Here is a 22,349-nt window from a genome sequence, read left to right as displayed (position 1 = left end):
TCAACAAAACAGAAATCTCTTTTGCATATTTGATGATGTTCCATATACATGATTGCATCAAAAGTGATAAAAAAATATATCTCTTCCATATGATATGTTTCTAACTTACATTTTTTAGCATTTCGTTGTTGATCTGAACAATGAGCACCAAGAAAATATAATTTCTTTACTTAAGACGGTGGTGCAGTAAAGCAATCAAAAGGAAAAGACACAAAGGTAGCAAAGGATCCGATTTTGAAAGAAGAAGAAGAGGATGAAAGTATTCCTTCTCCATCTGCTACAAGGATATCATCCTCTCACAAGTACTTAATGAATGGCATTGTCAATGATATCTTATAAGAATTTGTGAATCTCACAAAACAAATGATCAACTCAAGCGAACAAGATAGAAAACTAGCAATTCAAAATGAGAACTCCTTTCAGAAGTCTCAAAGCTGAGTTGAGGTGCTACTCAAATACATAGATTTTTTGGAAGACAATCAAGCAATATCCGAGCAAGAAGAAGATCTTCTTGGAATCGAGAATGAGGGATCTGATGTCTAGCTTCTGTTTGATGTTGTTGCTCTTTAAAAAATTTGTTTTCTGATGTTATAATGTTTAGTCTTTAAATTTATTGTTTGCATACTGTTTACTTGACTTTGGATTACTGTAATAGTCATAGGTACTTAACATTGACACTAACACAACTGCCTGTTTTTGCACTTTTGGTTTACATATTAAACTACTTTTTGTGCAAATTTACCCTCTTTGATAATAAAAGGGGGAGTAAGTATTTGTGAAAATGAATTGAAATTGTTGTGATGCTTGAGGCAGGCTGTAGTTTCTGTTTTGAAATTATTATTTACAGTTTTGATTGGGAATATTGATTGCTCTTATTGTGAATATTGATTATACTTGCTTATTAATCATAGCTCAGTTTGGTATCTGGTTTTTTAAGTAGCTCTGATTAATGTTTGTTTTAAGGCTGTTTGATAATGCTTTTCGAATAGATAAATAGCCTTGTAAATATTGGCTAGTGATCAAACAGGTTCACTAATATATAAAACTGTTTGCAATTTTTGGATGTTTGGCATGGTTTCTATGTGAATTTTTGTTTATATCAGGTTAAGAAATGCAAACATTCAGGGAGAATCTAGTGATTAAAAGAAAAGAGTGTTTCAAATCAAAGGAAACATTAAAGGGAAGTTCCTAAAACTCTTTTTATTTCTTTTTCAATTCATTTCATAATGTTTGTCATTAAGGGGGAGATTGTCGAGTTTGAAGAACTAACAACCTATTAAAAATGATGACTAAACATTATTATTAGATTAAAAGTTAATTATATGTGTGATAAGTTTGTTTAGTGTGCAAAAAATTAATTTAATCACACTGGACCAAAGAGTAAGAAAACAGGCCCAACAAACTAATGAAATCCAATATTAGTTCAGTTTAAACACACATACACTTAAGCTCAAGGAAAGAATTGTTGATTACAACAACAAATTCCTATCTGAAACAAAGAAATACTTCAGGCCTCATATTGATGAAGTAAGCCTATATCCATAAACAAGCCCAATTGATGGTCCAAGTCCAATCATTCACTTGGTTGCTAACTAAGAGAATGAGTTCCATTTGCATCTGAACCAAAACACCACACCGCCGAAACCAAACTCTCTCTTCTCTTTCTTCTCTCTTTTCCATCACCTACGTGATTTCTCAGAAGAAAAAGCAAGAAAAAAGAGAAGTTTTGAGTTAGGGCAAAATCAAAGAACAAAAGGTGAGTTACCTATTTCAATCAAAAAAGAAAGAAGTCAAAGAAACTAGGGTTAAAGGCAAAGATCACATTCGAATGGCAAATCACAAAAAGCATTTCCACATTTATGCTTCATTGAAGCTCGGTGAAGAAATCTTCTCATTGCATACACAGAAGTTGAAAGTTGAAGATGATGAATCTCTGCTATGAATCAACGTTCAAGAATCAAACTTGGAGGCAAAGTAAGTGATGAGCGGATATTTTATACACTTTTTGGCATCATTTTCATGTAGTTTTTAGTATGTTTTATTTAGTTTTTATAGGTTTTAGTGTTAAATTCACATTTTTGGATTCTACTATGAGTTTGTGTATTTTTGTATAATTTCAGGTATTTTCTGGCTGAAATTGAAGAGTTGGAGCAGATGATGATTCAGAGACAGAGAAAGCACTGCAGATGTTGTCCGGATCTAACCTACCTGCACTCGGAAGAGCTTTTCTGGAGCTATAGAATTCCAAATGGAGCCCTCTCAAAGGCTATAGAAAGCTGACTTCCAGTGCTTTCCATCAATATATAATAGTTCATACTTTGCTTCAGATTAGAAGGCCCAAAACTGGCATCCAACGCCAGCTTCCTGCCCCTTCCTGGCGTCCAGCACCCAAAAGCAGAGATCAGCGTCCAAACACCCTATGAGGACCCCCTAAATGGCGTTTCACGCCCAAGAGACTCATAACACGTGGATCTCATGAAATCTCAGCCCAAACACTCACCAAGTAAATCCCAGAAGTGGATTTTAGCATTAAATAGACTGGTTTACCCTTACTAGTCATTTGTTTAGTATTTAAGGGATTAGATTCATGTTATACGCAGACTTTTACTTCAATTTTACCATTATACATGTTTTACATTGCATTTTATTTCAGTATGAGTTTCTAAACCTCCTACGTTGAGGGGAGGAGCCCTACTGAGTCCTATGAATTAATAAAAGTACTACTGTTTCTTCTCCGATCCGTGTTTGATCTGTTTCTAAGATGTATATCCGATCTTTATCATGATGAATAGGATGATTGAAAAATTAGCTCTGTTCATCACACTAAGACGAACGTGCCTGACAAACACCCGTGTCTACTTGGGTTCGTGTGAATACGTGACTCGAAAGCACGAGCCAACAGCTATGTTTATGCATCTCTCAGACGGTTAATCCACGACTTTGTTGGGGACTTATCGAGACACCAGTTCAGCCGATTTTCGAGAGATTAAGGTCTCCGTGATATAAGCTAGAATCCAAAGAAGCAGCGTTCTCTGATCCGGAAGATTTGACCTTGTCTGTGACGCTTTGAGTAGGATCGCCAGGAGAATGACTTGCTAGCGCTTCACCCTTCGTCAGACTGGATGACCACAGCCAATGGCGTTCAATTTGTAGCAGAGGAGATCAACGACCACAGCCCATGGCATTGATCACATACAGCCTGCCATAGAAGAGATCACTCACAAGCAGAGAAGATAGTACTACAAGAATTAATTCAGAAAGACTAAGCAACTCCAACCCTTAACTATTCTCTTTTCGTAGTTTATACGACTTCTGAGTTCTAATTACCCTGTTATTTATTCCCTTTATTTTTATGCAATTAAAAATAACATACCAACATCTCTTACTCTTTCATCTGCCTCACTAAGACCTGCAGGACAACCATAGATTGCTTCAGACAACAATCCTCGTGGGATCGATCCTGACTCGCTCAGGTATTACTTGGACGACCCAGTGCACTTGCTGGTACAACAGTATGAAAGTGTGGGATTTGTGCTACCAAGTTTTTGGCGCCGTTGTCGGGAATTGTTGAGTTTGGACAAACTGATGGATTATCTTACTCCCTAGATCAGGTAATTTATTTTATTTTTATTTTAATTGAGTCTTATTTTTGTTTTCTTCTTCTTCAAATTTTTTAAAAAATTAAATAACTTTTCAAAAATAATTTTTATTTTACTTTGTTCAATTTTTGTTCTTTGTTTGAGTCTTGTGTTCTTGTTGAGTCTTTTTTTTTATTTTTCCTTCTCTATTTTTTTCGAAAATTTCAAAAAGGTTTTTCAAAAATATTTTTATTTTCGTTGTTCAATTGGTTAGAGCGTTGTGCTTATGTTCTTGGTAATTGTTGTTCCTTTGAGTCTTTCTTTCTAAAAATTTTCAAAAATAATTTTTCTTTGATTAAATCTTATGTGAAGTTTTTATGTTTGGTGTTTTCTTGTTATTTTCCTTTTGATTTTCGAAAATTTATTCTTGGTTTTCTAAAAATTTTAAGTTTGGTGTTTTTTTATGTTCTTGTGTTCTTTGAGTCTTTGAATTTTGTTATTTGTGTTCTTGTTAATCTTCAAAAGTGTTCTTGAGTCTTGTATGTGTTTTGATCTTAAAATTTTTAAGTTTGGTGTCCCCTTGTGTTTCTCTCCAAAATTTTCGAAAAATAGGGGTGCTAAATCTAAAAATTTTAAGTTTTGTGTCTTTTATGTGTTTTTCTCTTTCATCAATAAATTCAAAAAAAAAAATTTCTTTTCTAACTTAAAATTAACATAATTTTCGATTTTTTTTAATAAAATTCAGATTTTGATTTTAAATTTTTATCTTATCATATCTTAGTTGTCAAGTTTTTAAAAATCAAATTTTTTAAAAAATAAAAATCATATCTTTTTCAAAAAAATTCTTATCTTTTTCAAAATCTTATCATATCTTTTTCAAAATTTAAAAATCTTATCTTATCTTTTTCTAATTTCAAACTTTAAAATTCAAATCTCTTCTTATTTTAAAATCAAACTTTTTCTTAATTAATATCTTATCTTCTCTCTCTTCTTTTACAAAACCTCCTAACTAACTTTTCTATTCTTAATTTTCGAAAATACTTCTCCTATTTCTCTCTCTTCTTTTTTTTCAAAACCTCCTAACTAACTCTTCTCTTCCTTAATTTTCAAAAATAATATCTCTTCCTCTCTCTCATCTTTTTCAAAACTACCTAACTAACTCTTCTCTCTCTCAATTTTTGAAAACTATTTCTTCTTCTCTCTCCCCTATTTTCGAAAATTTAATATTTAAAATTCAAATTTTTTTAAATTAATTTAACTAATTTTCAAAAATTAATTAAATAAATAAAATAAAAACAAAAATGTTTTAACTCTTATTTACTTTTTCTATTTATACTGCTCTTCTTCTCACATCTATATCATTCGAACTCTACCCGTTCTCTATTCTTCCTTCTCATCTTTCATCCTCTCTTATTTACTTCTATCCCCTGTTTTCAAAGTGTTCTTTTTCTACTTCTTCAACTTCTCTTTTCTTTCTTCTTCTTCTTTCTTCACATCTGACTCTAAGCAGGAGCTTCTTGTCTATTGGCATATAAAGTCTTCTTATTTTCTTTTCTTTTCTTTTCTTTTCTTCTTGTTTATGATCAGGAAAACAGGGATAAAGAACCCCTCTTGAATCCTGATTCTGAACCTGAGAAGACTCTAAGGAGGCGTTTACAATAAGCTAAAGCACAACACTCCGAAAGAGATGTTTCAGAAAGTTTTGAACAAGAACAAGGAGACATGGCTGAACCTCAAGAGGAGCCAAGAAAGGTCCTTGGTGACTTCACCATGCCTACCTCTGACTTTTATGGCAGAAGCATTGCTGTACCTGCCATTGGAGCTAACAATTTTGAGCTTAAGCCTCAGTTAGTCTCTCTTTTGCAGCAGAACTGTAAATTCTATGGACTTTCACTGGAAGATCCACATAAGTTTTTAGCTGAGTTCTTACAGAGCTGTGATACTATAAAGACTAATGGAGTTAATCCTGAAGTATACAAGCTTATGCTCTTTTCCTTTGCAGTAAGAGACAAAGCTAAACTATGGTTGGAAGCCCAACCTAGAGAGAGTCTTGACTCTTGAGAAAAGCTAGTTAATGCTTTTCTAGCTAAGTTCTTTTCTCCTCAAAAGATGAGCAAGATTAGAGTGAAAGTTCAAACCTTCAGACAAAGAGAAGGTAAATCCCTCTATGAAGCTTGGGAAAGATAAAAGCAACTGATCAGGAGATGTCCTCCTGACATGCTCTCAGAGTGGTCAATCATAGGCGTGGTCTATGATGGTTTGTCTGAGATGTCCAAGATTTCATTGGACATCTCTGCAGGTGGATCCCTCCACTTGAAGAAAACGCTTGCAGAAGCTAGAGAACTCATTGAGATGGTTGCTAACAACCAATTCATGTATACTTCTGAAAGGAATCCTGTAAACCATGGAACCTCTCAAAAGAAAGGAGTTCATGAAGTTGAGACTCTGAATGCTATCCTGGCTCAGAATAAGATCCTGACCCAACAGGTCAACATGATCTCTCAACATCTGACTAGGCTGCAAGCTGCAGCTGGCAGTAATCAGGAAGCTTCTTCTGAAGAAGAAGCTTATGATCTTGATCAACCCACCATGGAGGAGGTGAATTACATGGGAGAGCCCTATGGAAACACTTATAACCCTTCATGGAGGAATCATCCTAACCTCTCATGCAAGGATCAACAGAAACCTCAGCAAGGTTTCAATAACAACCAAGGTGGTAGGAACCAAAATTGGTTCAACAACAGACCACCATTCCCATCTTCTCAAGGAAATATGAAAACCTCTAATCAGAGCCTTTTTGACTTAGTCATTATGGTTTCCAGCCTCACTAAGACCACCCATAGTTTCATTAATGAAACAAGATCCTCCATTAGAAACTTGGAGGTACAGGTTGATCAACTGAGCAAGAGGATCCCTGAGACTCCTCCAGACACTCTTCCCAGTAATACTAAGGTTAATCCCAGAGAAGAGTGTAAAGCCATAACCATGGAGGTAGACGCCGAATTAGAGGAGAATGGGAATGCGTTGAACGTCAGAGAAGAAGCCTTCACTGGGCGTTTAACGCCTATCCTGGCAGAAAAACTGGCGTTGAACGCCAGCTAAGGAGCACTGGCTGGGCACTCAACGCCAAAACAGGTAGTTTTCTGGCGCTGAACGCCAGTGAGGAACCCCTCACTGGGTGTTCAACGCACAACCATGCAGCCATTCTGGCGCTAAACACTAGTGAGGAACCCCTCACTGGGCATTCAATGCCCACCAGCCCAGGGAAGCTGGCGTTGAACGCCAGCAAGGACATCCCTGCTGGGCGTTCAACTCCCAGAATGCTAGAGGGACTGGCGTTTAATGCCAGTCAGGGTGGACAGCAAGGGCATTCAATGCCCAATAAGCTCACAGAGCTGGCGTTGAACGCCAGCCCAAGCACACCCTTTGAGTGCCTGAATCCCACTCAAGAACCCTCTAACCCAGAACCAAAGAAAACCATAAAGACAATTGAGGTTCCTTTGAATGTACTTCTGCAGTGCATAAGTTCTGATGACTAATCATCCTCATATGAGGATGAAGACTCTAGGGAAGAGCAAGTTGCTCATTTCCTAGGAGCTCTAATGAAGCTAAATACCAAGATATTTGGTACAAAGCCTCTGGAGGAAGAACCTCCACTGCTCACCAAAGAACTCCATGCTTTGGTTCAGTAAGAGCTACCTCAGAAGCTTCCAGACCCTGGACGCTTTCTGATTCCTTGCACCATAGGCACAATGGCCTTTGATAAGACTCTGTATGACCTAGGTTCAAGCATCAATCTCATACCACTCTCTGTAATGGAGAAGTTGGGAATCCTTGAGGTACAAGCTGCACACATCTCATTAGAGATGACAGACAAGACTATGAAGAAGCCATATGGCTTAGTGGAGGATGTATTGGTTAAAGTTGAAAACCACTACATAGGAGAGGATGAGGATGACTGTATCATACTTGGCAGACCTTTCCTAGCCACAGCTAATGCCATCATTGATGTGGCTAAGGGAGAACTAACCCTAAAGTTAGGGGAGAATCACATCTTATTTAAGATGCCTCATCCTAATTCTCCCTCTAAAAGAGAGATAACTATGTAACACTTAGTGTGCTAACCCTCTCTCTGTGTGCAGAGCTCTACAGAGCCCCCAGACATCAATTCTAAGTTTGGTGTTGGGCAGCCCTCAACAAGCTCTAAGCATAAAAGTACTAAGAAGAAAGTACCTAAAGGCTGGAAGGACAAGAAAGTTCCTACAGAAGGCCTCTCACCTGGCATGAGAGTTGTCTTCACTAAGAAGCCAGTCCTAACACATAGTGAGTCGTGTCCTATTTCTAGAGCATGTAGAGCTCATTCATGAGAGGACAGGAAGAAGATTCACTGCAAGGGGCGAAAATCTGAGCCCATACTCACCTCCGTAAGGAGCTAAAGGTTAATCTAGTGGCGTTAAAAGAGCACTTGTTGGGAGGCAACCCAACGTTACTCAACTATGTTTATTTTCTTTCATTTTGTTTTTCTTTCAGTTATTAGAGTCATGATCATATGCATCAGTCAAAAGACAGAATTCCCAAAAGTGAAAACAGAACACTCTGGAAAGAGTGTCAAAGTTGAACGCCAGCCAGAGTATCCCTGCTGGGCGTTCAACGCCCCAAGAGGGGAACATTGCTGGCGTTGAATGCCAGCCAGGGAGCAGCCCCTGGGCGTTCAAACACTAATGCAGAAGCAAGGAATTGAATTCCCTAGTCTCTTAGGACTAGTAGGTCCCACGGAAGCTCCACTACCCCACATTTTTCTTCCCCATTGATCATATTTGCTCGAGGATGAGCAAAACTCTTAAGTTTGGTATTGCAAAAGCTTTGCTTTGTGACTTCTACCACTCTTAAGTATAGAAGAAGAGGATGGAGCAAACTAGAGAGCATGCACATGAGCCTGTGCAGCCGCCTCAACAAAGACAAAGGAGCGACATTGAAGAGATCAAGCACTACATTGGATCCTCAAGGAGGAGCACTAGCCACCATCATTCAGGTGGATTCATTCTCTTTTACTCCTTTTCCTATTATTTTTCTATTTTCTGTATGTTTTATTATCTGTCCTCTTGTTCTTATTGCATGATCATTTGCATTGATGTCTTAAAAGTTGTAAAATGTTCCATATATCTCTCACCTTGCTTAAAATAAAAATTTTTTTTGAAAAGAACTGAGAGATGCATGATTTTCAAGTTTAAAATAAGAGTAGTTTAATTATGTTGATGTGGTGTCATTTGCTTTTGTTTTCTGAATATATGATTAAACGGTGCATATTTGAAGTTGTGACTTTAGAATGTTGGCTCTTGAAAGAATAAGAAAAAGGAGGGCAGATTGAAAAAGCCAGTAACCCTTTAAACTAAAAGACAAGGGTAAAAGGGCCCAAGGCTTTGAGCATTAGTGGTTAGGAGGGTCCAAAGGAATAAAATCCTGGCCTAAGCGGCTCAAACAAAGCTGTCCCTAACCATGTGCTTGTGGCGTGAAAGTGTCAAGTGAAAAGCTTAAGACTGAGCAGTTAAAGTCGTGGTCCAAAGTAAAAAGAGTGTGCTTAAAAATTCTGGACACCTCTATCTGGGGACTTTAGCAAAGCTGAGTCACAATCTGAAAAGGTTCACCCAGTTAAAGTGTCTATGTCATTATTGTATCCAATGGTAATACTGAAAAACAAAGTGCTTAGGGTCACGGCCAAGACTCTGAAAGCTGTATTCAAGAATAAAAAAGAGCTTAACTAGGAGAGTCAATAATATCTTCTGGATTCTAAGTTCCTAAAGATTCCAACCATTCTAAATTTCAATGGATAGTGAGATGCCAAAACTATTCAAAAGCAAAAAGCTACTAAGTCCCACTCATCTATTTGTAACTAAGCTTCATTGGAAACTTAGAAATTTATTGTATCTTAATTTTCTTTTCTATTATATTGTGTTTTTAGTTGCTTGGGGACAAGCAACAGTTTAAGTTTGGTGTTGTGATGAGCGGATATTTTATACGCTTTTTGACATCATTTTCATGTAATTTTTAGTATGTTTTATTTAGTTTTTATAGGTTTTAGTGTTAAATTTACATTTTTGGATTCTACTATGATTTTGTGTGTTTTTGTATAATTTCAAGTATTTTCTGGCTGAAATTAAGGAGCTGGAGCAGAAGTCTGATTCAGAGACAGAGAAAGCAGTACAGATGCTGTCTGGATCTAACCTACCTGCACTCGGAAGAGCTTTCCTGGAGCTATAGAAGTCCAAATGGATCCCTCTCAAAGGCTATAGAAAGCTGACTTCCAGATCTTTCCAGCAATATGTTATAGTCCATACTTTGCTTCAGATTTGAAGGCCCAAAACTGGCGTCTAACACCAGCTTCCTGCCCCCTTCCTGGCGTCCAGCGCCCAAAAGCAGAGACCAGCGTCCAAACGCCCAATGAGGACCCTTTAGTTGGTGTTCCACACCCAAGAGACCTTATAGCACGTGGATCTCATCAAAGCTCAGCCCAAACACTCACCAAGTGGGCCCCAAAAATGGATTTTAGCACTAAATAGACTGTTTTACCCTTACTAGTCATTTGTTTAGTATTTAAGGGATTAGATTCATGTTATACGCAAACTTTTACTTCACTTTTACCATTATACACATTTTACATTGTATTTTATTTTAGTATGAGTTTCTAAACCTCCTAGGTTGAGGAGAGGAGCCCTGCTGAGTCCTATGAATTAATAAAAGTACTACTGCTTCTTCTCCGATCCGTGTTTGATCTGTTTCTAAGATGTATATCCGATCTTCATCGTGGTGAATAGGATGATCGAACAATCAGCTCTGTTCATCACACTAAGATGAACATGCCTGACAAACACCCGCATTTACTTGGATTCGTGTGAATACGTGACTGGAAAGCACGAGTCAACAGCTATGTTTATGCATCTCTCAGACGGTTAATCCACGACTTCGTTAGGGACTTATCGAGACACCAGTTCAGCTAATTTTTGGGAAGATTAAGGTCTCAGTGCTATAAGCTAGAATCCAAAGAAGCAGCGTTCTCTGATCCGGAGGATTCGACCTTGTCTGTGACGCTTTGAGTAGGATCGCCAGGAGAATGACTTGCTAGCGCTTCACCCTTCGTCAGACTGGATGACCACGGCCAATGGCGTTCAATTTGTAGCAGAGGAGATCAACGACCATGGTCCATGGCATTGATCACATACAACCTGCCATAGAAGAGATCACTCACAAGCAGAGAAGATAGTACTACCAGAATTAATTCAGAAAGAATAAGCAACTCCAACCTTAACTATTCTCTTTTCATAGTTTACACGACTTCTGAGTTCTAATTATCCTGTTATTTATTCCCTTTATTTTTATGCAATTAAAAATAACATACCAACATCTCTTACTCTTTCATTTGCCTCACTAAGACCTGCAAGACAACCATAGATTGCTTCAGACCACAATCCTCGTGGGATCGACCCTGACTCGCTCAGGTATTACTTGGATGACCCAATGTACTTACTGGTACAACAGTACGAAAGTGTGGAGATTCGTCCTACAAGTAAGAATGAAGGGTTCATATTCAACAAGCAATTTGAAAAAGGATGAAAGAGAAGATAGAAAGTTTGGATGCATGTATAATTCAGTCATTGCCTCTACTCTATCTCTCATCTGTGGCACCGCTGCTGCTACTGATTTTTTTGGGAGAAGAAGTTCAACGTGCTGGAGAAAAGTTTCAAGCTTTGGAAGCTTTACTCCTCTATTAAAGGGGTGAATGGCCAAGGATTGAGGCAAGGAGTGAAAGTACAATGTATGGATTCCCATAGCTTACAGAGTTATTACCATTCTTCTCCTTCATGGTTCTCATTGAATATCTTATTTTCTCAGTTTAATATTTCTTTGTTTTCAATGGTAAATGGCATTACAGTGAGGTATGTAAGAAAAAACCATTGAGTAAAAAAAGACAAGAGAGTTAGACTTGGAGAAAAATCAATGTTTATCCCAGAAATGCTTTATAAATTTTTTTGTTTTGTTATCATGATCCTGAGGGAATTCTCTTACAAGTTGGGTGAGCACTTTACTATTGAAAGTTAGGGTGAGTTTCTAGTCAATTCTGGTTTGGATTAGAAACTAGATTTGTCACACATAGGATTTGGTAGAATCCTAGAAAAAATTGGTAAATATAATCTTGTTCAAAGATAGTGAAATTCCGTCATAATTGTAATGGAGATTGGATGTAGGCTACATTACACTGAGTAGTTGAACCAGGATATATAACTATGTCATTTTTTCTCTACTCTGTTTTTGGTTTTTCTATTCAGGAGACAAAACTAAATAATTTCCTACTTATTCTATCCAACTAGACTTCATAGTTATATACCTTGCATGTATTTCAATTTTGACTCCTTTTTCGATAAAAGACAAAATAAAATAATCTTTTATTTTTCACTTGAGACAACACTATAAAATTCAGAAGTTTCATCCAATTTTAAATTTACTCCAGTAAAATAAAACGAAGCCAAGATTTAACACCTTTTTTAATTATTGATATCCATCAATATTTTATCCCAAATTATAAAATAAGCACTATATATATTAAGTAAAGATAGAGTATAATGTTTGCAAACGCCAATGTCAATCTTATATACGCAAACGTGATATAAGCTAATAATTAAGTAGCTTAACCATACAAAGCCAAAAAGAAGGTATATTTCTTTGAATAATACACAAAAAGTTTGTTATTACTTTCAAGAAAGAAAAGCTTCATTGACAACTACTTATTTTTTCTTAGAGAGATTTATTAGTCCTAGTGTTAGTATGAATTGGAAGAGCCTAAAAATTGTTCTATTGGTTGCAGCTGTCATTGTCTCTGCAGAGATACCACTTGGCCCTTTTAATCTTACTATTATTTGTTTTGGACACTTAGCGAGTTGTTGGAGAGATCTACCATGCACATATTGTCCTTGAACAAGTATATTTTGAAATTTCAAATTAGTAAGAGTAACTTATTTAGCATACAATGTTATGGATAAAATATAGAACCCCCAAAACAATTCCACTTATAGTATTTACATGCCTCCCAAAATTAGGTACCATATTGGAGGTAGTATTATGTTGTACAGCAGCAGGTCTTGTTGCATCAGGCTGAATTACCACATATATGAAACAATTATATTATGATAATAATAGTGTCCCTGATGATTCATAATATAAGTTAAATAAGTTCTTTAAAATTTTTATTATAAATCAGATAGGTTCCTTAACCGTCGTTATTTATGAGTATTTAAAAATTAAAATTAAAGACAAATTTGTTCACTTAAAACGATATTGTTTATTGTTGTTGTATTTTTTTAGTAGTGATGCGTATCACTTTACCTGACACATCAGAGAAAAATAATAGTTTTTACCGGCTAAACCTAACTAGTATGGAGATGGATCTGACATATTTCTATGGATCTTGGAGACCAAAGACCTAATTAATTTTTTTGAGAAGTAAATTCATCCAATGACAAATTTTTTTGTTGGAAATCTATTTGAGATATTACTCAAAATAAAATTAAAAATGAATTCGTCTATGGAGGTGGGTGATGGCAGGAGGACTCTTTTCTGGGAAGATGTCTGGTTACAAGGCGGTTCTCTCAAGATGAGGTTTCCGAGACTTTTCTCTATTTCAAATCAGCAAGGATCTGTTGTAGGGGATTGCGGGTTTTGGGATGGGTTAGAGTGGGTATGGAACTTCCAGTGGAGGCGAGGCCTGTATCAATGGGAGTTGAAATTTTTGAATAGGTTACATGAGGCTTTAAGGCCTATAAATCTAGCAAGTGATAAGCAAGACAGACTTGTGTGGAAGTATGGCAAGGAAGGAATTTTTTCAACTAACTCTTTTGTGCAGGTGGTGCAATCAGAGACTATCCCAGAGGATATCACAAGCTTCAGCTTCACCAGAGCCATTTGGAAAGGCTTGGTGCCACCACGAGTGGAGTTGTTTATTTGGTTTGTTCTGATAGGTAGAGTAAATACTAAAGAAAGACTACATCGACTTGGAATACTTAGGAATGGGGACAATATTTGTGTGTTTTGTAAAAGAGATGTTGAACATATTTACCACTTGTTCTTGGGGTGTGAGTTTGCTTGGCAGGTATGGTGTCGTTGGCTTTCTGATCTCGGAAGAGCTTAGTCTATTCCGGGCTCATTAAAGGAACATTTTGAGAGTTGGACAGGCGTCATGAACAGAAATAAGGAGCGGAATCGGTGGCTAAGGTGCTTCTTTGCGGTCATTTGGAATATATGGCTTAAGAGGAACAGACGTAGTTTTAATTCCAAAGAAGGTGGTTCAGAAGAGGTGTATCAACGGTCCTTGACCAGTTATGGAGAGTGGAGTAGTAGGAACCTTGTTGTTGTTGATGATAATGCCGGAGATGACAACAGGGGTAGTTGATTTACTTTGCTTTATTTTCTTTATTTTCGTGTTCCCAGTTTGCCTGTCTTATGCTCCACTGTATTGTGTTGAGCTCTCTTATTCAAAAAAAAAATGAATTCGTCATTTATAACTTATAGAGATTATTTTAGACTAGATTGGGTTTTTTTTTTTCTTTTCTTTCCTTTTTTTCAATCACAATGATTATGCTTGTGCATAGGGGAAGAGAAGGTAGAATTTACTGGAATGGATTCTCTTATTTTTAATGTAAATAAAAGTGTGTTTGTTTGTGGAAGGGAAGGCAAGGAGGCCACTATGTGAAAAAGTTTCACGCTTGGGGCCTAGTGGGCAAGCGTGAGCAACATTATTGCTATGCTAATGCTATATTTCATACATTTCTATGGTCTCTCTCCAATTTCCCTAACAACCCCAATATCCGAGAAAAATGTGCTCATCTGACCCAGGTACTTCAACTATTTTTTTGCTTTTTGTTAGGTTGATACCCATCGACATAGTTATATAGTGGCCTCCAACTACACTGAGCCACGTTGGATTTTTTTCCCTTTCATTCGTTAGAAACTAGAATGAGCAATGCCACTTTAATTGAATGCTCTTTTGGTCGGTGCACTTCTGTTATGGAATGGAGACTAATGCTTAATTAGTGTATGTTTGACATGTGTTATATATCAATTATATGATAAGATAAATTAATAACATACATGCATTATGATCTTTGTTGTTTCATGCAATTGTTGTTAACATATTTTATTTCAAATATTTTGATTATTTTCAGGAGGAATAACATATAACATATTGCATCACCGATAAAATTCTCATATCTATCAACAAGATTTAAAATTTTCATATTCAAGCATTTATCCAGGAACTTTGATAACGTTAACCATCTTTCTTCATGTCCAAACAAAAAAAGCAAGAAACAATAATAAGAAAGAAAGAGGAAATTGGTAATTGAAAAATATAAGTTGTAATCGTTCTTCTGCTGAGCACAGCACTAGCCGCAAAATTGAAGTGGGCACGGCCATATGCCATTGCCAACCATGGATGCTGTGGTCGCTTCCACTCGTTCTTATATATTATTAGTTATTATTTATTGCCATTATACAAAAAGAACAAGAAAGAAAATCATGAAGTGGTTTTACGTTACGTACACATGCCTGCTATTATTGTGCTTCTTAGCGCCTTCCAAATAGAAAATAATCCTCACAGGCCGTTTTTCTTATTCTTGATTAAGACTCGTACCCTAAATTAGTTATTTGATATGAAATATGGAAACTTTGTTTAGTCGTCAAGTTTACATATTGTACATATTTTAGATACTATATACTCATATGACACTCTCTACTGATATGTACGTTTTTTATATTCAATTATGTTTTAATAAAAAAAATATTTTTTTTTAAATATATTTGAACATACTTAGGTACAATTATGTAATTAATTTGTCCAATTTTATTCTTGATTTATACTCTTGAAATAGGTTTACAGAAATACTATATTATTTATTATTAATATATAGACAACTATCTAAAATACTTTATATAATTAAAAAATAAATTTAAAATATTAATAAATTATTAAAATATTATTATAATTTATTAATAAAATTTTTTGTATTTTATATATAAAGTAATGCTAAAGAGTCATTAAAATTTATTATTTTTAGTTATTAATTAACTATTAATGTTTAAAAGTAGGGGTGTTGATGGATTGGATCCAATTCGCATATCCGCGGTATTTATCCGAATCCGATTCAAAAATTGCGGATATGAATCCGATCCGCAAGGCTTTTGGATCGGATCGGATCAGATCCGCACACTAATCAGATCGGATTGCGGATTTTGTGTTGGTATCCGCAAAAATAAAGAAATAAATAAGTAAATATTCTTTTTATGTTTTATTTCAACTAATAATTATCATATAGGTTGTATTATTTTAATTTATTATTTAAGAAAAGTATGTTAAATATTATTTTAAGCGTAAATATATTTAAAAGAATAGAAAAAATGAATTTTTATTGATATGTTTTTAATAAAAATAAGCTTTTAAAAATATTTTTGTGTTTTGCAGATATATTTGATATCCGATCCGATTGCGGATCGGATCCAACTTTAAAAACTGCGGATATTGGATCCGATAATTTTAGTGCGAATCGGATCGAAATTTTGGCTATATCCGATCCAATCCGATCTGCGTTCACGCTTATTTAAAAGTATATTGTTAGATTATTAGACTAAATGAATTAAACTAAACAAATTGAATTAATAACTAAATAATAATTAAAAATAATAAATTCTGATATCTCTGATATTTTATATATATATATATATATATATATATATATATATATATATATATATATATATATATATATATATATATACCATATTTCCCCATATATATCTAACAAAATTTGAAATTAATATATTTGTATATCTCACGTCCTTTGTTCGTGTTCGTGGAGTGTAAGTCTCTATGATTCATATCTTATTTAGCAAACAAACTTAGTTTTACATTCAATAATAATATAATGTACTTTTTGACCTTCATGTATATGGATATACCAAAACTATATACTAAGAGGATCTATTGATGTTTATGAATAAAATATATTAGTATTAAATATAATTATCTTTTTTTTTTCCTAAAGAAGGAAAAGTGTTTTGAGTTTTAATACATTCATCAGTGTATTAAACTTTGTAAGAACTTTAATTTACTTAGCACACTTGTTACGAATTTGTAAAACAAATATTATATAATTTTTTACAAATTATTTGTGTTAGAAATCCATCGAAAAAATCTGTGTGAGACATGCCATACGGCTCATCAATAATTAGCATTTTGATAAGAGGAGAGAAAAAATCTACAACCATGCCTTTGATGATGACATAACCCCGGAACCTTAGGGGATGAAACAAAAATAATACAATAAGATAGACTTATGGGTTATGCCACGTATATAAAATATAATATGTACTATATTAATTAACACAGACTTGTTGCTTTTGCAATCTTTCGTAGACAAGAAAACTCATCAGTTATGCATTACTCTCATACTCTGGACCATTTTCGAGTTTTATGATCGCATAGTACTACTCTTTTCTTGTCCTGATCCTAATATATGATATATCCACAACACATTATTTTTACATTTAATACTCCATACAAACCGTCCATTACAATTCTAACTTCATATATTTGGGGAAGATAATAATCAACTAAAATATATAAACAATTTCTATATATTTTCCTACTCATCTTTTTAACGCCTTGTTGGCAAAGTTCTTTGAGGGAGTTACAATTTTTAATTAGTAATTATAAAATCATACTGAAAAGACGGAATTCTAATCATTTAAACGTAAATATAATTAAATATATATAATATCTATCTTTTATTTAAAGTAATTAGTGAATGGTGACTTTCAGTATTACCTTAATGTAACCGTGCAATTTTTCATTTATTGAAAATGCTATAAAAGTTTGTTTTTAATTTTATCAGAAAAATTGTTTTTAATAAAATTTAAGTTTAACTGCTACTTATGGATATTGTACCTAAGCGAATATTAGTAAACTTTGTCAAATCATGTGTCGTGTTTGCTAGTCTCTTTTAAGCTAATGAAAATTTATTTATGCGGTTGAAACAAGCATTTTTTTTTAGAAGTAGAAAATAATTTTATTGGAATAAAAAACAGTTAGCTATTTGGATATAATAAAATACATAAATAATATTGTTATAGAAAATTATAATTGTAGTCTTAAGAATAAAACTATTTTACATAACAGTATAACACGGTATTTTTGAAAAATTTAAAGATTTAATTATTTCATTATATATTTACGTATTGCTATAAAATAAAGTAATTACATAAAGTTTTAATAGAATATAATAACTATCTTATCTTTTTAGTGGAATTTTAATTAAAAATAATTTATTTTAATAACCACAATATATAAATTAATTCCATTTTTAGGATAGTTCAATAAAAAAAATCTCATATGAATTTATATAGTAGTTAAGATTTTAATTTTTTAAATAAATATATTTGTTTTTATTAAGAATATATAAATTTGTAATTTTATATTTTGTAAAATTTTTCTCTCTTCAATTGCTTCTGCTTCATCCTATTTCTCAAAAATCACAGAAAATTATTTGTTATTTCATTTTTTTAGAAATAAAAAATGACTAATAAAATAAAAAAGTACTATGTTTTTAAAAAAAAAAACATTTTTTTTCTTAAAGAACAAAGAATCAAGCTCAATGTATTCATGCTATATTATTGCATGATAATACAATCTCTTATATTTTGTTAATTGAATATTATTACTTAAAAGAAAATAAAAATAGGAGCCATAACTGCCAAATTCGGAAAGTCCAAACTGTCTATTGCCGAACCATAGACAAGGAAAGGCCGAAAGGCTGATGCTTAGGAGTTCTGATCCCATCCCCCTCCCTCCCTCAAAAAAAAAAAAAAAAAAAAACGTAAATAATAAATAAAACTAAACAAAGTAAACCATAAAAAAGACTTCAAATTATTCAATTATTGATAAAATTACTTTTAAATTTATTAATGATAAAAAATTCCAAATTATTTTTAATGCAACAAAAATATTTAATTCTAAATATTTTTTTCAAAACTAATTTAGACATTTTCATATAATTTGTATAACTATAATTAAAAAAATAAGATATTTTATTCTTAAATTTAATAATTTTAAACCAATAAATATTTTTGTGAATTTATTCTTTAAACAATCAAAATATTTTGAAAAATAAAACAAAATATAGAGGTCAATTTTCGATTTTTCGTTAAGCAATTTGCTAAATATAAAATTACAAAGTCTCTTAGACTCTTACAGCTTATAAAAGTATTTTTTTATTTAAATAAATAAAAAAGAGAGAGGGTGATGGCATTCTCGTTATTAAAACCAAATACATTGGGCATGAGGTAATTCCATCCATAACTAATGCCTACAAAACCCCGCCTCTCACTCTCTCTCCCCACACAAAAACAAACTCTTAACAGAACGAAACAGAAAAAGGAAAAAGAGAAAACACAAACCAACCATGAGAACTCAACGGCCTCACTGTCTCCTCTTCCTTTTCCTTCTCTGCTTGCTAGCCACATTCTCGAACCTCCACCGGACAGTCACCGCAGTTAACGATGCCGAATCTCCCGCTGCACCCGCAGTTGACGACGGCGATACAACCTTCATCCGAACGAGCTGCAACAACACGCTCTACCCGGACGTTTGCTACTCCTCCCTCTCTCGCTACGCCAATGCGGTCCAGCAGGATCCCGGCCAGCTCGCTCGCGTCGCTATCGCCGTCACACTCTCCAAGGTCCACCGCACTGCCTCCTACGTCTCCAACCTCACTCGCGAGGCCGACTACACCGCCGATTCGCGCGCAACCTCCGCGCTTCACGACTGTTTCACGAATCTCGGTGACGCCGTCGACGAAATTCGCGGTTCGCTGAAGCAGATGCGGCAAATTGGAGCCGCCGGAACCGGCGCCGGCTCGTTCCTGTTCCAGATGAGCAACGTACAGACGTGGATGAGCGCCGCACTCACCGACGAAGAGACTTGTACGGACGGATTCCAGGATGTGGCGGAGTGTCCGGTTAAGGCGGACGTGTGCGACCGCGTCACGAAGGTGAAGAAGTTCACGAGCAACGCTTTGGCTCTCGTCAATACCTACGCAAACAAGGGAGCACCGTGATTTCCGGACTACGATTTCAACCGTTTTGATTACTTTGAAAAAAAAAAGGATAGGTTTTACTGTGTGAGTCAAAATGTGTAGTGTGTGAAAAAAAAAAAAAGGAAAGGAAAATATGTGAATCCTTCTCTGTGTAAATTCCGGTCTTCCTGTAATTTTGATCTTTTAGTTTGGGTGGCTTTTACTTTTTAGTATTTTGTGGTAACTAAAGGTTTAAGAGTAATTAAAGTGACGTTTTTACTTTTTATTACTACTTTTTCTGTTATGCTGTGTTTACTATTTTATTTTCGGAAATGTTGTGTAACTAAAGAAAATCAGCCAAAAACAGTCATAACTTGTCTTATTTAATATTCATTAATTGTTGCGATAATTAATTAATGCTAAATAAGGTAAGTTCTGACTATTTTTCTGGTCTACCTAACATTACCTTTTTTTTTTTAAATTGAGAAGTATTATAACTTATAAGAAATGAAAAAAAAATTGGGGTGAGATAATAACACCAACCAGCGTACGAATAATGATGATGATGAGTTGAGATGACTATTGAGTGTGAAATTGTGAATGGTCTAGCTTTACAGGTTCAAAATGTTTTCATCGCATGTGAAAAGGAAGTGATGTGGGTGTGGCCATCCGATGATATTCAGGCCTATGATTGATTACATTTTTATTCCAATTCGCCATCATAAATAAAAATGAACTTTAACACGCAAATTGTATGTTGAATTAATTTTGCTTGCAAGTTATATATTAACGCATTCAGATGAAGCCTTAACTTGCAACCACACAATGCCTTTATGATAATTATCATCGAATTTAATTTCAGGGAGATTTCCTTCAATCTTGCAATGGAATGAGACATGATAGAATGCGCAAATGACCCTGATCTGGAGGGTCCACAACAATCTTCATCAACCAGATTCCACTAACTTTTTATTTATAGAACTACTGCAGGCCATGAAATGATTAATCTTCTTGATTATGTTCCCATGCACGAGCATTTCACTTTTCTCCTTCAATTATGGTGTTTACACACATACAATCTATGCTTCTTGGTTCTTTTCATCCCTCTTTTACTTTCCTAACTAAAATTAAAAATGCAATGCATGTTAAGATATGAATGAGACAGGCTACCTCTTTAAACACAACTTTTTTTAATTTTATGAGAAAGTGTAGCAGTCTAATCAACCTATAAAGAGAGAGTCTTTTTTTTTTAACCAAATGAACTCAACACATTTCGTGGAGCAAGTAGAAAAAGAGAACATATAAACACGAGATACTAAACACAATAAAAGGTATATTCCGTTGTCATCTCCGACATTGTCATCAACAACCAAACGGATCAACTCCGCCCCAAACTCTGTAGCTCAAATATGATATAATCTTGATCTCTTCAACTCAAAAAATTCTTTAACAGTTCCCGGCATAGTCCAGTCTCTACCATCACACGTTAGCCAAGCGCACTACACATGCCATGTAAACTCGCAACCAAAAAACAAATGATGCACAAATTCTATATCCTTTTTACACAACACACAGATATTATCATTATAATTAATAATCCCGAATCTATTCAGTCTCTCCTTCGTGTTGACCTTGCCAACTAAAACGAACCATGCAAAAAGTTCAACTCTTGGAGGAATCAGGTCTCTCCATATGGTACTAGTGAAACTGTAACTTGTGATGTCTTCTGGGAGAGTTTCTTTTTGTAGTACCTGCACAAATGAGTTAGTGGAAAAAATACCTTTTTTGTCAAATTTCCATATGACAAAATCCTCTTTATCAACCGACAATTTCACAACCCGTAAACGGTCATGAAGTTGGTTGAGCAACTCTAACTTCCATTAAAATTATTCTCTCCTCCATTCGAAGTTTCATACCTACTCTAACCATCCCAGAACCCATAGTCCCCTATTACAGATCCTTGTTGGTTTGAAATAGAGAATAGTCTTGGAAAACTATCTTTTAAAGAGTCACTTTGCAGCCAACCGTCCTCCCAAAAACGAATACGTCTGCCATTTTTCACCTCCATAGACAAATCACCAATCATCATATTTCTCACCTGTTGCTCCTTCATATTAAGCTGACAAATATCTTTCCATGGGCCTCCTATAGATGGTAAAGGTTGTTGTGACATCATTAAAGTTGGGTTTAAATAATTACAAGAACAAACAACATTCTTCCACAATAGGCAGTCCTCCTTAGAGAATCACCACTACCACTTGAACAGAAGCAACACATTCTTGAGTAGCGCATCTCCGACCCCCAACCCACCTAGCTTCTTAGGAGCTTGAACCACCTCCCATTTCATAAGTGGTATGCCATTATTCCCATCTTCTTTACTCCACAGAAACCTTCTTTGTAATCCAATTATCTTTTTTGCAACCGCTTTTGGCATCTTATACAAGTTTAAGTAGTAAATCGGAAGGCTATTTAGAACAGATTTGATGAGAACCAATTTACCAGCCTTGTTAAGAGATTTAGCTTCCCATAAGCTCAACTTATCTTCCACCTTGTTTATGATCGGTTTCCAGGTCTTCACCAACCGAGGATTAGCGCCTAAGGAAATTTCCAAGTACCTAACCGGTAACGCAGCTTCAGTACATCCCAACAAACCACACAT

The 22,349-nt window shown here is 34.8% G+C and overlaps 2 protein-coding genes across 2 annotated transcripts; one reads left to right on the top strand and one right to left on the bottom strand.

The window, feature by feature from the left end:
• The first annotated feature begins 19,010 nt into the window (after positions 1-19,010).
• Positions 19,011-19,982, top strand: LOC112738175 (21 kDa protein). Its single transcript, XM_025788505.3, has one exon. It carries the CDS (start codon positions 19,079-19,081, stop codon positions 19,730-19,732), a length of 654 nt encoding a protein of 217 aa, XP_025644290.1. The 5' UTR covers positions 19,011-19,078; the 3' UTR covers positions 19,733-19,982.
• A 1,629-nt stretch (positions 19,983-21,611) lies between these two features.
• On the bottom strand, positions 21,612-22,349 carry LOC140177578 (uncharacterized). Its single transcript, XM_072210705.1, has 2 exons — positions 22,001-22,349; positions 21,612-21,835 (listed from the first exon to the last, which is right to left on the bottom strand). Exons 1-2 carry the CDS (start codon positions 22,347-22,349, stop codon positions 21,612-21,614), a joined length of 573 nt encoding a protein of 190 aa, XP_072066806.1.

The sequence above is a fragment of the Arachis hypogaea genome, chromosome 13 (genome assembly GCF_003086295.3).
Source record: "Arachis hypogaea cultivar Tifrunner chromosome 13, arahy.Tifrunner.gnm2.J5K5, whole genome shotgun sequence".
Classification (NCBI taxonomy): domain Eukaryota; kingdom Viridiplantae; phylum Streptophyta; class Magnoliopsida; order Fabales; family Fabaceae; genus Arachis; species Arachis hypogaea.
The sequence above is the reverse complement of the archived record's forward strand: the minus strand, read 5'-3'. Positions and strand labels throughout refer to the sequence as shown.